Consider the following 15180-nt stretch of genomic DNA (forward strand, 5'->3'; position numbering starts at 1 on the left):
GGACACTAAAAATGCAATCTGATTCTTTAAATTGGTTAAGTGGAAACTTACGCAACCATATATGCATTAAAAAATCAGGAAATCCCAGAATTCAATTTTTACTGGAAAAAACCCTCCATATGTAGTTATGTAGTTTTACGGTTAGCAGGTGCCAAGTTTGAAAATAAAGAACGTGTGTAATAAAATCAGCAGAATAGAAGCGAAAAAACTATATCATCATGGAACTCTAGAAATTTGTTTAATTACTGCAGCAAAAGGCAAACACTGTCGTAAATCTAAACTATGCATTACTACTACTACTACTACTACTAACAACTCACCGCCGCACAAAGCCGCCTGAGGCCAACACAGCTACGCACGCTCCTCCTCCATCCCAATCTATTTAAAGCCTCCCTTGTTACACCCGCCCACGAAGTTCCCATTTCCTTTGAATCTTTCTTTATAACGTCCTCCCACCCTAGACGAGGACGACCTGCTTTCCGTTTAGCCCTAGACGGTTGCCCGAAAAGAGCAATCTTCGGCAATCTGTCATCCTTCATCCGCACAACGTACCTTAGCCACCTCAACCTTTCTTTCATTATAGCCCTAGAGAGCGGTATTGGACCACATTTTTCGTATAGGCTATTATTTGAAATACGGTCAGTCAGCCGGGTACCCAGAACAATCCTTAAGCAATTTCTCTGGAAAACATCGAGCAAATTTTCATCCGCTTTTCTGAGCGCCCATGCTTCAGAGCCATATTTGACCACTGTCATCACTGTAGCTTCTAATATTCTAATCTTGTTTTGCAGACTTATTTTCCTATTCTTGCAAACTTTTTTTAACTGTGAAAAAAAAAAAAAACCCCTGAGTCTTGGCTATTCTACTTTTAACATTTGTTCCCGCCGTATTTACTAATAATACTACCAAGGTAAGTGAAGCTGCCCACCTCCTCAATTTTTTCATTACCCAACGTCACCTTTTCATCTTCACTTATTCCTATCCTTAGTGACTCAGTCTTTTTAACATTAATTTCCAAACCTATTCTAGCACCCTGAACTCGGAAAACCTCTAAAACTTCATTCATTTTGCTCACACTTTCATCTAGGATTCTTAAATCATCTGCATAATCTAAGTCCAGGAGACTTTTCCCTCCCCATTTGATTCCGTGGTCTCCCGTTGCCTTTCCTGTGCTCTTTAAGACAAAGTCCATCAAAGCAATCCATATAAAGGAGGGATCACTTTAATGTATTTGTCTTGTATACCATACAAGGATTAAACCTTTACTAAAGCTCTTCTATCAACAGAATCGAACGCTTGCTCATAATGTATAAAACTAAGGACCTAAGGTGTTTGAAAACTCAGGCACTTCTCAATTATTACCCTAAGAGTGAAAATTTGGTCGACACATCCTCTACCTTTTCTAAAACCGCACTGTTCTTCTCTTAAAACCTTGTCTACGGCATCTCTCAGTCTAAAAAGTACCATATTACTAAGTAATTTGCTACCAACAGAGACTAGACTAATGCCTCGATAGTTACCACACTCACTTTTATCACCTTTCTAATAAAATGGCTTAATTAAGGTTATCCTAAAATCGTTAGGTACTTCCCCTTTTTCAAAAATCATATTCATAATCTTCAGTAACTTATTTCTAACCTCAGAGCCACCGTATTTAATAAACTCATTTGCCACCCTCTCAGCACCTGAAGCTTTATTATTTCTTAATCGTTTTAATATTGTCGCTTATTATTCCTCACAAAAAAAATCTTCCTTAACGTCCAAGATATCACAAACTTTTTAGTTTTACTCTATATCTTTTACTGCTACTATCTCGGTTAAGCAAATTCTCAAAATGTTCGGCCCATCTCTCTTTAGTTCTCTCCTTATCGCTAATTGTAGCCCCATTCCTATCTTTAACTGGGCCAAGTCCGGATTGACTATTCCTTCTCAATTTATTCACATGCCAGTACAATATTATACTATTATACCGTCTAGCTGCATCTTCCAGATCCTCGGCAATTTTATCCATGGCCTCCACTTCACACCTCCTTAGTTCATGTTTTAATACTTTCTCCACTTTCCTTACATTCTTTTTATCTTCATATAATTTATCACTCAGATAATTCTTGTACAAGCCCTTTCTCCTTTCTATTAAACATAAAGCTTTTTCACTGATATTGTTAGCTGGAGTTCTAGCTTTCTTCCCTAAGACACCTTCAGCAACTTCGCAAATTATTTTGTAAAAAAATAACACTGTTGCGGTTAAGGTAGGAAATGAGGTTAGCAGCTGGTTTCGTATTAAATCAGGAGTTAAGCAAGGTTGTGTTCTATCCCCCTTTATATGGATCATTTTGATGGAATTTGTCTTAAGAAGCATGGGAAAGGCAATGGTAGGCCCTGGAATCAAATGGGGAGGAAAAAGTCTCCTGGACTTAGATTATGCTGATGATTTAAGCATCCTAGATGAAAGTGTGAGCAAAATGAATGAACTTTTAGAGGTTTTGCGAGTTCAGGGTGCTAGAACAGGTTTGAAAATTAATGTTAAAAGGACTAAGTCACTAGTCAAGAACATTTATTGCCGGCTGTGAGCGTAAATTTCCTTCGACGTAGCCCCGGTCACATTGTGTTTTCTACAAATGCCCGAAGAACTCGTGGTCGTCCCTCCGGTGGGTTGGCTTGCGTGCTGAATCAGAAACTCTCTTCCCTTTCCCCACAGTGTTATAGATCTGATGATATTTATTTAGCCGCCAGGATTGGTGATCCTGTACTAGTTAATGTTTGTTTGCCACATAACAAGAATAATCTTGGGTCATTCACCCATTATGTTAAAGCCTGCAGAAAATTGAAAAATTTGGTATCGGGTTTTGAGAAACTTGGTTATGATTGGCTACTAATGGGTGACATGAACTGTGATATGACAATATCCTCCCCCCGATCCGATTCACTACTCGAGTGCCTCCCCCTTAGTTTCCGGATTCGGACAAAAGATCTTCCATTTACTTACATACATGCCAGCGGCTCCCGGTCTAACCTTGACCACTGTGTATGCTCTGCTGGTGTTACAACTTCAACTGTCCATGTTGATGAAGATGAAAGAGATTATGATCACATACCCATATCTTTGTGTGTGTCAGTCACATCTAAACTAGTAATAAATGCTCCCCAATCCGTAGAAAAAAAGTGGTTTCAACGGCGAAATTGGAATCGTTGTGATTGGCCTTTATATGTGGCCACGCTTGCAAGCCTGCTGAGTACCATTAATGTGCCTTATAACCTCCTCTTTTGTGGAGTTAGCTCACCCAGTGCTTGTTTGCAATTGAATATGTATTATCATCAAATTATTTCATGTTTGAAAAAAACCGAACAAGTAGCTGTCCCAATTGAACGTATTCGGTCCAACACGCGAAAGTTTGTTTGGAATTATGACCCTCTTTTGAAAAAAGTGAAAAATCAGGCTAAGCTATGGTTACGTATTTGGATTGCTTGTGGGCGTCCCTCTCGTGGTACTGTTTTTGATATTAAACGTAAAACAAAAACGGCTTATAAAAGACAACTGCGGTCCGTTCGTGAAGCTGGAGTTAATTTTCCAAACAGTTCGAAAGAGTGGAAGTTTGTGACGAATTCTTCTAAGTTTACTGATTATAAGAGTGATAATATTCCGCAATCCGATTGGATCCAACATTATTCGAATATTTTTTCCAGTGTTAATTTCGCTGTACATAGCCGATATTCCCAACTCCTTGCTAAGTGCCTTCCCGAAAAAATGCAACAAAAGCACGTCCTTCCTGTGTCAGCTGATATAATTACTGAATCGATCAGGCGGCTGAAGTCTCAGTCTATTGATATTGATGGTATAAGCGTTTTTCATTTACGGAAAGATTCTCGGGAACTAGTAAAACATTTGCAGCTACTTTTTCAAATGTGTCTTTGTTGTTCTTTAGTGCCTGATAGTTTCCTATGTGGTACTGTTACCTCAATTGTAAAGAGAGGAAAAGACGTAAATGAATGTGATTCTTATAGGCCTATTACTGTCGCCTGCAATATTAGCAAACTTTTTGAATATGTGCTTCTTCCTTATATTATTGATTTTGTGAATTATGATGCTAATCAGTTTGGATTTAGAAAGGGGATTTCTTGTCATTATGCACATCGGGTGCTTGCTCTCCTTTTTAAGGATGCACAAACGAAAGGTCAGTCATTACATATATGTGCTTTAGACATATCTAAAGCTTTCGACAGTGTTGTGCACCCTCAGGCTTTTTATTCTTTACATCAGCTTGGTATAAACCCATCGATTATTTCTCTGCTACGTTTTTGGTATTCGAATTCATATGTTAGATTGAAATCGAATGGATGTGTTTTTGGAAATATTCCTGTTAAAAGCGGGGTTAGGCAAGGAGGAGTTCTTTCGCCTTATATTTTTAATGCTTGTATTTCGAGTGTGATTAATAAGATTCCCCCCAGTTGTTTTTTTGGTTTTTCGGAAGTGTCTTATTTAGCATATTCTGATGACCTACTCCTGATTAGTCGCTCCAAAAGGAGGCTTGAATGGAATGTTAGCATGGTGGGATCTATGCTTATTGAAATAGGCCTATCCTTAAATACTTTGAAATGTGAATATTTACTCTTCAACGCTGTTAATCCCCCTGCTACTCCCCTTGCTTGCAATACCTTTACGGTACCTAGGGTCCCTGTTATTAAATGGCTTGGTATTTCCATTTGTGAATCCGTAGGAAGTATCCGACGTAAATTTATTTGTGATTCTAAGGATAAGCTTAAAGCTGGTTATGGGAAAATTGTTGCAAACCGTGGACGTTTTAATAGGCGTGGTCTTGCTAAACTCTACTGTAGTTTCTGTGACCATGCGATTTTATCCGCTTCTGGGCTGTATCCGATTTTTACTAAGCATGATCTGAAACAAATGAAGGTTAATTATTTTAGATATTGTAAGTTCCTATTATATTTGCCGCTTGCTGTGCGCAATAGGCGACTTGTTGGTCGTTATGGTGCAACAGAAATTCTGTCCTCGCTTGAAATGGTGCAAGCGAAGATCAGTCAGGTTGCTAGTTTTCGGTTGGGCCCACATCACAGTCTTATCCGTTTTTTTTATTAGTGATTATATTTGTGGTTAGATTGTCGCTGTTCTTTTTCTTTCTTTTTTTTTGTGTTTGTATTACTCCACTATTTTACATTTATTGTACAGTGGGTTATAAATAAAATAAATAAATAAATAAAATAAGGCTAGGAACAAGTGAGGATAAAAAGGTGACGTTGGGTAATGAAATGATTGATCAGGTGGGTAGCTTCACTTACCTTGGTAGTATTATTAGTAAAGAAGGTGGGAGCAGTGAAGACGATAAAAGTAGAATAGCGGAGGCTCAGGGTGTTTCTTCGCAGTCAAAAAAGTTTAAAAGAATAGGAAAACAAGTCTGCAAACTAAGATTATAATATTAGAAGCTACAGTGATGACAGTGGTCAAAAATGGCTTTGAAGCATAGGCGCTCCAAAAAGTGAATGAATATTTGCTTGATATTTTCCAGAGAAATTGCTTACGGATTGTTCTTGGTACCCGGCTGACTGACCTTATTTAAAACGAAAAGTCTGGTTCAATCCCACTTTCTAAAGATATAATGAGAGAAAGGTTTAGATGACTAGGGCACGTTTTGCGGATGAAGGATGACAGATTGCCAAAGATTATCCTTTTCAGCCAACCGTGTAGGGCTAAACGGGAAGCATGTCGTCTGCGGTTGTAGTGGGAAGATGTAACAAAAAAAGGTCTAAAAGAAATGGGAATTTCCTGGGAGGTGTAAAGAGGGGGCTTTGAATAGATTGGGATGGAGGAGTGTGCGTAGCTATTTTGGCCTCAGGCGGCTTGGTGCTGCGGTGAGTTGTTAGTTCCAGTAGTAGTATATTTGTTCAAGAGCCCGACTGAGTTTACAGGTCATTATCGAAAAATAGGAGAAAAGAATATGATTTATTTCAAAAAAAATTCACGTTGGGCCTAAAGAAATTGTGACCCTCTAAGGAAATCTAGATTTTACTAAGTTAATATTAGTTTATGCTTGATTTTTCTATTTGGCAACACTGTACTGTCAGAGGTACGATTTTTTGAAGCTCCTGCTAAACCCCCAAGTTTCCCTACCATTCAGTTTCATGTTATCTTTGAGTTTTACAGGTTAGCATTGAAAAAGAGTTTAAACAAAACAATATGCCTTTGTTTAATTAATTTTTTAGTTGAATTAAAAGCAATTTCAACCTTTAATGGAATTCTAAATTTTAATAAGTTAAAACACAATATATGATCGCTTTGAAATTTTATGCTGCTCTTAGTTAAAACACATAAGTTAAAACACAATATATGATCGCTTTGAAATTTTATGCTTCTCTTTGGCGACGCTGCACTGACAGTGGCGTTAATATGTTTAAATCCCTATTAAGTCCATGTTAAAGTGCCAAAGATTCCATTATTTTAAGTTTTCCCTTTCACTTTTCAGGTTAACGTCAACGGTTCAATGCATTTCTGGGGACTTACTATCGATACCGTCTCCTGTATAAATTTAGTTTTGGCTATTGGACTCTGCGTTGACTACGCTGCACACATAGCCCATACATTTATGATTCAAAGATATGACAGCAAAAATGAGAGAGCTCGAGTGACCGTTGCTAGTATGGGGCCAGCAGTGTTTCACGGCGGCTTTTCAACTTTTTTGGCGTTTATTTTTCTTGCTGACTCGGATTCGCATGTTTTCACAACTTTCTTTAAGGTATACAAATATGTTTAAACAAACTGAGCAGTGAGATAAATTGTCTGCACTTGCATGATATAGCCCCTACCGCTCAAGGTGTTCATTCATTGACGCATTATAACCTGTTGTTTTTTTCGTTAGTTTCTTTCAGTTTAGAGTGAGACAAGACAAAGATAAATGACAGAATACATGGAAAATATATAATTTGAGCTATGTATTTGCACATTAGGGGGGGGGGTGTAAAGTATTTGGATAGCGTGAAGTTAAAAAACAATTCTTACTCCATAATCTGCAGAATAGTTGTACCTAACACATTAGACATGCAGACCCGCTATACATAACAACCCCCTCCCACCCTCTAATGTGCAAATATATAGCCCAAATTTGTTTCTAAAGTATTATATTTTTATCATACTTAGGTATTTTTCACTAGGATTGAGCGTCAGAGAAACATATTAGAAGAATATTAGGTAGGCGCTATATCATACAAGTACCTAATTGTCATTTGTAGCTGATTCAGGAATGGTTCTAGCGCTAAAATGTTATTTTGAAAACTTATTTTGGGGAATTTTGAAAAATAGCCTGAAACCCCTAAAAAATGGTGCCGAGTCAAAACGGTAAGTACGCCATTGCCATTGCCAGGAATATTGTACAGGAAATTTACAACCCCCTGACTTGAACAACAAGGATAATCACTTTTTTGAATGGGTGGTGTGCCCTCTTTTTTTCCTTCATTGATGACAGGAAACTAGATTACAATAGAGAGTTGTTTAAGGGTTCATGTAGGGCACGGTAATGAGCTGGGCTCAGATTTTGAACTTATACGCTGATTACTCTTTTCATCACAGTATAAATATAGGCTATACAAACAGTAGCAAAAAGTCTCCATTAAAGATTTTTGGGACACATCAATCGCACACCTCTGTTCGTGACTCCGCCTTTCGCGCACGCGCTAATACAAATCTTTGGCGCATTACAAGGGCATTATGGAACATCTATTGCTCCGACGAATTCGTAACTTCCCTGTCAGCGCGATATGATGGCATATACTCACTTTAAGATATGAACTTTCTTTAAGGTATACTTAAAAACTGTCTATTTTTTAAATACAGGGTGTACTTAAAAAAAAAACATATGCACTCTTTGATTGGGGTCAGTGGGAATACAAAACCTGACGTTTATTAAAGCTGTGATTTTATCCTGCCTTTTTAGATAACTATATTGAATTCATTGGTATAGTCTCTTTTCCAGTATTTTCTTTTAATTTTTGAAAAGTGTGAAATTTTGAGTTTTTTATGATGAATTTTTTACCGTTTTCTCGCTTGCCAAAATATTTCAAAATCAACCTTTTAGTCTCATAATTATTTTGGCTGTGTCAAAGTTAAAAAGCAATAATAAACAACAATGTTGTTTGAGCAAATGGCAGTTTTTTACACTCCCAAAATTTAAAGACCTAACCCCCTCCTCCTAATAAAAAGCAATTTTCAGTTAATTCTACTCGCACTTAAACCTTGATGTGTCGTAATATAAAGCCTTTTAGGCTACCACATTTGATTGGTGCAGGCAGGTTCCGCCCCTGGGGGGGGGGGGGTATGTGTTTAGGCCCTTTTTGTTTAGTTTTTTCGAGATGGGATTCTTCACACGAATCTCAGGGAGAGGCTAACTTAAAAGCTATGGCTATTATGACAAGTAATCCTGGAATTGTATTTCTCTGTAGTATGTGTTCAGCTGTATACTCAACCCGTTTCAGTTGTTTTTTTTTCAAATTTAATGCAGTCACTTAAAATTTCCTTTATATAATCAACAATATTATTTTCAAACCTCAAATTTCGTATTTTCGTGTGGAAAAATAGTATATACTATATGAAGCAGTAAGTAAATAGTAATTTTACTAAGTATAGTAGTATACTAAATAGTAATTAAGTAAGCACAATAGTGACTCAACTAAAGAGTAAGTTGTAATTACATTTACTTTCAGAATTTGATGTATTTTTTAGGGTTCTATATTTGTATGATTCAGGGCTCGAATGGTATTTTGATTCTAAGAAAAAAAAGTATAAAAAGGAAGATAAGCATTTAAAGATTACAAAACTTTAAAACTGGAGGCAAGTTTTGTTTCTTAGCTATCTGAATACGCTGTTAATCTAAATATTTACTGAATTTTGTAAAAGTTATTCGCAGAATTTCACAGGGTTTCCATCTCAGGAGGAGTGATTATAAACTAGTACTTGAAGGAAACTAATTGCACTAGTTTGATTTATTTATCATTCTCCCTTCAAAACAATGACAATGCACCCCTTGGTGCACTGTCAATGCACCCCTTGGTGCACTGTCAATGCACCCCTTGGTGCACTGTCAATGCACCCCTTGGTGCACTGTCAATGCACCCCTTGGTGCACTGTCAATGAACCCATAGTGCACTGTCAATGCACCCCTTGGTGCACTGTCAATGCACCCCTTGGTGCACTGTCAATGCACCCCTTGGTGCACTGTCAATGCACCCCTTGGACAGTCCAATATATAGCCCTTATAAAATATTTCTCTATTAATCATCTCCAGTTTCTTTGTTTAAATGGATTTTTGCAGTCTTGATTCTATAAAATTTAGTTTTGCCTGTGGTTAATTTCAACAGTGGAGGAAAATATATTATTTGGATAGTTTTCTGAAGTGGATAATAATGGAAGGAAATATGATAGAAAACCTAATCTGAAGGAAACCTAATCTGATTTATAGAAACTTTATTTATCTTCTTTAAAGAGGATAGATTAGGGCCAGTGATCCTAGAATTGCGTTTTTTTATAATATTTTTTGGTTGCGTTCCAACTTAAAATCAACACATCAAAAATTTGTTTATGTTCATTTTTATTACGATTTTACGATTCGGACAAAAATTTCGGGGTAACCCCCTTCCTCCCTGAATATGGTCTTGTATATGCGCTTTGAATAACTCATAGCAATGCAATAACACAGAGATACCCACCCCCCTTTAATTGTAAAAAAAAATGTTCATTGTAGCAGGGACGAATATTTCCTTCAGCAAATCGTGAGTCTAGTAACTAAGACAACAACAATGATGGATAGTTGATAGATTCCAATGGCTCCCAAAGATCTTTTTTTAAAACAACATAGATGAAACTTCACCATTTGAGAGACGTAAGAAAAACCTTAACCCATGTCTGTCGCGACAGAAGTCTGTCATGTGTTCTGTCAATCCTGATTCTCTCTGACATCTGACATCTACTTATCTGCCTGTTTTGTAACACCTATGACAGGATAGACCTCACAGTATCGCCAGGGTATTGATGGTTTTTTGCAAGTAAATAGTAAATAACAACGTCCCAGAATTAGACAATGGAGATCATGAGGGACTTCCACATCGTTGATCAGCATATACATCTTAGGAAGGCACAGTACATGATGCTTAACCATGTAGGAGACCCAAGAAGAGATGGGTGGAGAAACTTGGTCCATAATATATAACACTTCTGTCATGACAGGACTATGTCATGAGTTTTGTCATGAACTGGTCATAACAGGATGAGTTTGAATCTCCATAAGCATTAAGTCAATTGGTATCGACACTTCTTGTAACAACTATTGAGAGAAAAGATGTCCTTCCATCGCGCAAGGATTGATAGATTTTGAGTGTGTAAATTGTAGATAAGGTGATCCTAGAATTAAACATTGTGGATTCTGAGGGACTTCCACATCCTGATCTATAAGCAAATATCTCTTTAGATAGAGCTTGACTTTGTGGGAGATCAAGGAAGAGATGAGTGGAGAGAATTAACCTCAAGAAATAATACTTCTGTTATGACAGAACTCTGTCATGAGTTCTGTTATGAACTGATCCTGATAGTACCTAGTGACTCCTCTTGTAATAACAATTGAAAGAATAGATCCCCTTCAATCGCGCAAGGAGGCCTCCATATCCTGATGGATCAGCAAAGATCTCTTTAAATATAGCTTGACCATATGGGAAATCAAGGAAAAGATGATTGAAAAACCTTAATCCTAAAGATTTTATATTTACATTATTATAGAAGTCTGTAATTAGTTCTGTCGTGAACTGATCCTGACGGGACTTATTGACACGTCTTCTATTAACTATTGAGTGAACATGTTCTATTGCATTACCCGAGAATTGTTGGATTTTAGTTAAGTAAATAGTTGATAAGAAAATTCAAGATCTAAATAATGGAGATCTTAAAGTACTTCCACATCCTAATGGATCAGAAAAGATATCTTTAGAAGGTAACGAAGATGGAGCTTGAACATTCAGAAGACATAATTGGAGATTTATGTATGTCTCCACGAGAGATAATACTTCTGTCACAACCAAAGTGCTGTCCTCACATTTTTCACGAACTGCACCTTACAAAAGGATTTATTGAGCTCTTTTACTAGTTTTTAAGAGGAAAGTCCTCAGTCTGTCGCAAGAGGGTCAATATAGCTTGGTTTAGCATGTAGAAGCTAAGAACAGTCCGAAATGAGAGACTGATTCACACGGTTTAATACTTTTTTTTTGGATTTTGGTTTGGTCTCTTTCGTGGTTTAGTTTTTCTACCAATTATATTTAGTCTTGCTTAAGTTATATTATGTTTTATCAAACCTTATCGTAAATAATCTAAAACATACTTCCAGATATTTGTTTTATTGATACTGCTACTACTACTAACAACCTGCTGCACCGCCAAAGGCCAACGTAACTGTACACCCTTCTCCTTTACCCTAATATATTTAATGCTTCACTCTTCACCCCTCTCTAGGAGTTTTAATCTCCTTTAAAGCCTCCCTTGTGAACTCTTGCCATCCTATTCGACCTTTTTATTTGGCCCCAGGTGAGTGGCCCAAAAGTTCAGTGTTATCATATGTTGTCAGCGTCATCTGTCATCCTTCATCCCTAAAACGGGGCTTAGTCATCGAAGGCCATAGAAGATAGAGAACAAGAAAAAATGAAAATAAAACCTTACAAGGGTTCATACTGGCTTCTAAATCTAATACAAACGACTTGACCTGACCCAAAATAACCCTTGATTTATTTTACCTCTCATTACTTCACTCCTAAATTCATTCACTGATCAAACCACACCGTTCTTCTCTTAAAATTTTATCTACAGTGTCTGTTAGTCTAAAAAGTACCATCATGCTAAGGAATTTTTTTCTACATAAATCAAACTAAGGCCTCAGTATTTTTTTGGCCGTTGCTTATGATCTGTCTCATAGTTTTGCTACAGTTTTTGTTGAGCCTTATTAATTAGCTGAGGGGTTAGTGTGCTAGACTTGAAATCCCTTATCCATGGGGACCGCGGTTCGAGTCCTGGTGCGGCTGGTTATTTAGTTTGGATTGGGGGTCACTGACGTGACTCTGTAAGCTCAGCCAGGGTCAACGCAGATCCAAATGGGTACCTGAAAAAATCTGGGGGTAGGGAAACGGGTAGTGTTGGATGATTTGCCCCAAACCACGCATCGCACTCCCAGTCGAAGGCAGAGAATCAGGAGATTGGTAACTACGCTGCGTAGACCAATGGGTATCATACGAAAAAGTTTGTTTTTACCTTGGTTTCATTTAGTTATTTTTAGTTTTATGTTAAGTCTCATATTAAAAAATTTAAAATGTGTTTTTTGCAGATATTTGTTTTGGTTGTTGGTTATGGTCTTTTTCACGGTCTAGTTTTTTTACCAGTTATATTAAGTCTTATTGGCCCTGAACCATATCAAGATGAAGTAGAAAATGAAGCTGTCAGGTCAAGAGCTAATTCAGGGAATGAGGTCAAGGAAAGTGAGGCAAGTTAACTTTTATTTCAAAAGAAAAAAACCTCTCTTTGAAATGAATTTTGTTTCTTTGTCTTTTTCATAGAGTCTATACTACACCATTTCGCTTTCCATTTTCCACTTTCTCCGACCAATACGAAATAAAAAAGAGCAAAAAAAAGAATATCTTGCCTGTATCACAGCAGAACTTCCTCAGTGGTCAAAAAGGAAATAATTCTAACCCAACCAATTTAAAAAAAATGGAAGGTTGTTCTACTTTTGTGGTTTTTACTTTGATTAGTAAAAACCAATTGTACTTTGTGCAATTTTATTGCGTTGATTAAATTTTTTCCATATATTATCTTTTTGTTTTACTTATTTTAGATTGTATTCTTGCCATCTATAATTTAATATACTGTAGGTGGCTCTGTCGAGTATACTATGTGATATAGGTGGTTAATGTCACGAGCTGAAATGAATTTTCAGTTTTCTGAAATGTGTTTTGTTTCTAGTCTTCTTCTTTTTTTTTTTTTTTTTTATTTTTTTTTAGCGATTGATGGTGGTTGTTCAATAAAGGCTTGACATTATATTGCATTATAATTACTGTTTAATTTCAAATAAAACCAGTGACTGCTCAGTAGATTTCAGGCATGTTCGTAGGCCTCTTTTTGGGGGAGGGGGATTAGTAATTTAAAATACTTCGGGATGCCCGCTAATACAAAAAATAGTTGAAGAAGTGCTCAGAAATTCAAAGAATTAGGTACATAGGTGGGCTGGGCTTTAAGTACCTCTCCGAATAATCAAACAAGAAGGAGGCAATTAGTTTTTAAAATTAATTTAAAATTTAATTAAAATTTTAAAAGCCGTCTTTATTTAATGAAACATTAACTTTCTTATAGTCATTTGCTGTAATTTTAGTTTTATAATTTGTCAATTACTAATGATGGTGAGAAAAAGGGGGGGGGGGGATTTAGCTAGGATATTTCACAAATGGTGCTATTTTCGTATAGTATCAATGTTGGGAATTGTAGAGGTAGTGTAATTCAACCCCACTATTACATATTTGCTTTTTGGAGCAAGCTTACTTGTTTTAACGAAGAATGAAGGCCTAGTCATAATTATAAAATACTTTCAGCTAAGTTATGGTTACCAAATTTGCATTACTGAGTCCAAGTATAAATATCTCCTTCCGGTTCCAAATCAGAATTGTTAATTCAAAAGATATTAATTTACACCACACAAATTTCGCAGGAGAGTAGAAAAACTCAAAACAATGCTTTTTGTCCTTTACTGAAAACACAAAGTTATATTGGATTTTTGCTAAGTAGAAAAATAAATCGGTTTGGGACATTTGTTACGGTATAAAAATGAAGCATTCTGAATTGTTATGCGTGGGGTTAGTAGTATGCGTCGTCTGGATTCTATAGAAGCTATAGGAAAACATTTCTATAGAAGCTCTACACCTTTTCAAAGAGTGTGAGTAGCCCCTCGCATCTAGGTAATACTTCTATAGAAGCTCTACACCTTTTCAAAGAGATTCAGAGCTCCCTCAGATGGCATTCCATTTCTACGACTTTATGTTCCATCCTGTTTTATTTGCGGCCTACAGGTCATGACGCACTTTCAAAGTTCAGTGTCTTTTTTTTTAGTTCAAAAAACCGGTGTCTCTTCTTTTTTACTCGCCTATTATTTTTTGTATATAATCAGGTTCCATATTTGATTCTCCATCAGTTTCGAGTCGTTTTTATTTGATATAGCATTTTTTGTAATTACATAGTAAAAATGGATAATTCTAACCTTTTTATGGTGAGTAAAAAATATTCGCATTATTAAAAAGAAATTGTCATTAAGTTAAGGAAGAAATTCTTTCCTTACACTAGAACTAAGGGTACTTATGTACTTAGAAGCTTGTTGTTTTTAGGAGTTGAAAAAACCTCTAATTCTCTTATAGTTTGAAATTTTCGGTGTTATTTTTTATAAATATCAGTGTTCTTTTAGATGTTTTTTTTAAAAAAATTGATTAGATTTTATATAGGTAATTTGGGAATTATAATAAAATGTTGTTTTTTTTATTTTTTTATTGTATCAAATGTTTCCTTTTTTAAATTTTAAAGTGGTTTTTTTTTTCTAGGAAAGTTTTTGTAAAAACATCAATGAAATTCATCATTTAAGGGTTTATTTTTTTTTATAGGTATAAATTGTTCTTGTATATTTTTTTTGAAAAAAAATTGCTTTGATTTTATTTCGGTTATTTGGGATTATTTATTCAATTTTGATTTTTTAATTTTAGTTGTTTTAAATATTCAAACTTTTTTATCAAGATCAGTGGCTTTTTTTTTTTATAACTATCATTGTTTTTTTTTAGGTAGTTTTTTTTAATATAATACAGGCCAGTCTTCCTTATCTTGTTTATTTTTTATCAATTTAATCTCCCTTTTTAAGTATTTTTTTGAAAAAAGATTGATTATCTTTCGATCGTTAATTTGGGATTATAATAAAATGTTGATTCTTTTAATGTAGTAATTTTTACAAAATCTTCATTTTTTTTTAAGTGTTATTTTTTTATCACGATGAGTGGTTTTTTATGGATGTTTTTTTTTGAAAATATTTACCGACAACTCTGCATTGAAGAATATATTAATGAAATTTAATGCGTTCAAATACAACACCCCCCCCATTTGCTCAAAAATAAAAATTT

The 15180-nt window shown here is 35.7% G+C and overlaps 1 protein-coding gene across 3 annotated transcripts in view; it reads left to right on the plus strand.

Moving 5' to 3' along the window:
• LOC148939147 (patched domain-containing protein 3-like) overlaps positions 1–15180 on the plus strand; it is a 260903-nt gene that overhangs the window by 223051 nt on the left and 22672 nt on the right. For all 3 annotated transcript variants that reach the window (XM_089106538.1, XM_089106540.1, XM_089106539.1), the window contains exons 15-16: positions 6477–6746; positions 12360–12515. In XM_089106538.1, the coding sequence (XP_088962664.1) occupies positions 6477–6746; positions 12360–12515 (426 nt within the window). The remainder of the gene's footprint in view (positions 1–6476; positions 6747–12359; positions 12516–15180) is intronic.

This window comes from Artemia sp. Qi Xiang Cuo, chromosome 21 (genome assembly GCF_049724085.1).
Source record: "Artemia sp. Qi Xiang Cuo chromosome 21, ASM4972408v1, whole genome shotgun sequence".
In the NCBI taxonomy this organism is placed as follows: Eukaryota; Metazoa; Arthropoda; class Branchiopoda; order Anostraca; family Artemiidae; genus Artemia; species Artemia sp. Qi Xiang Cuo.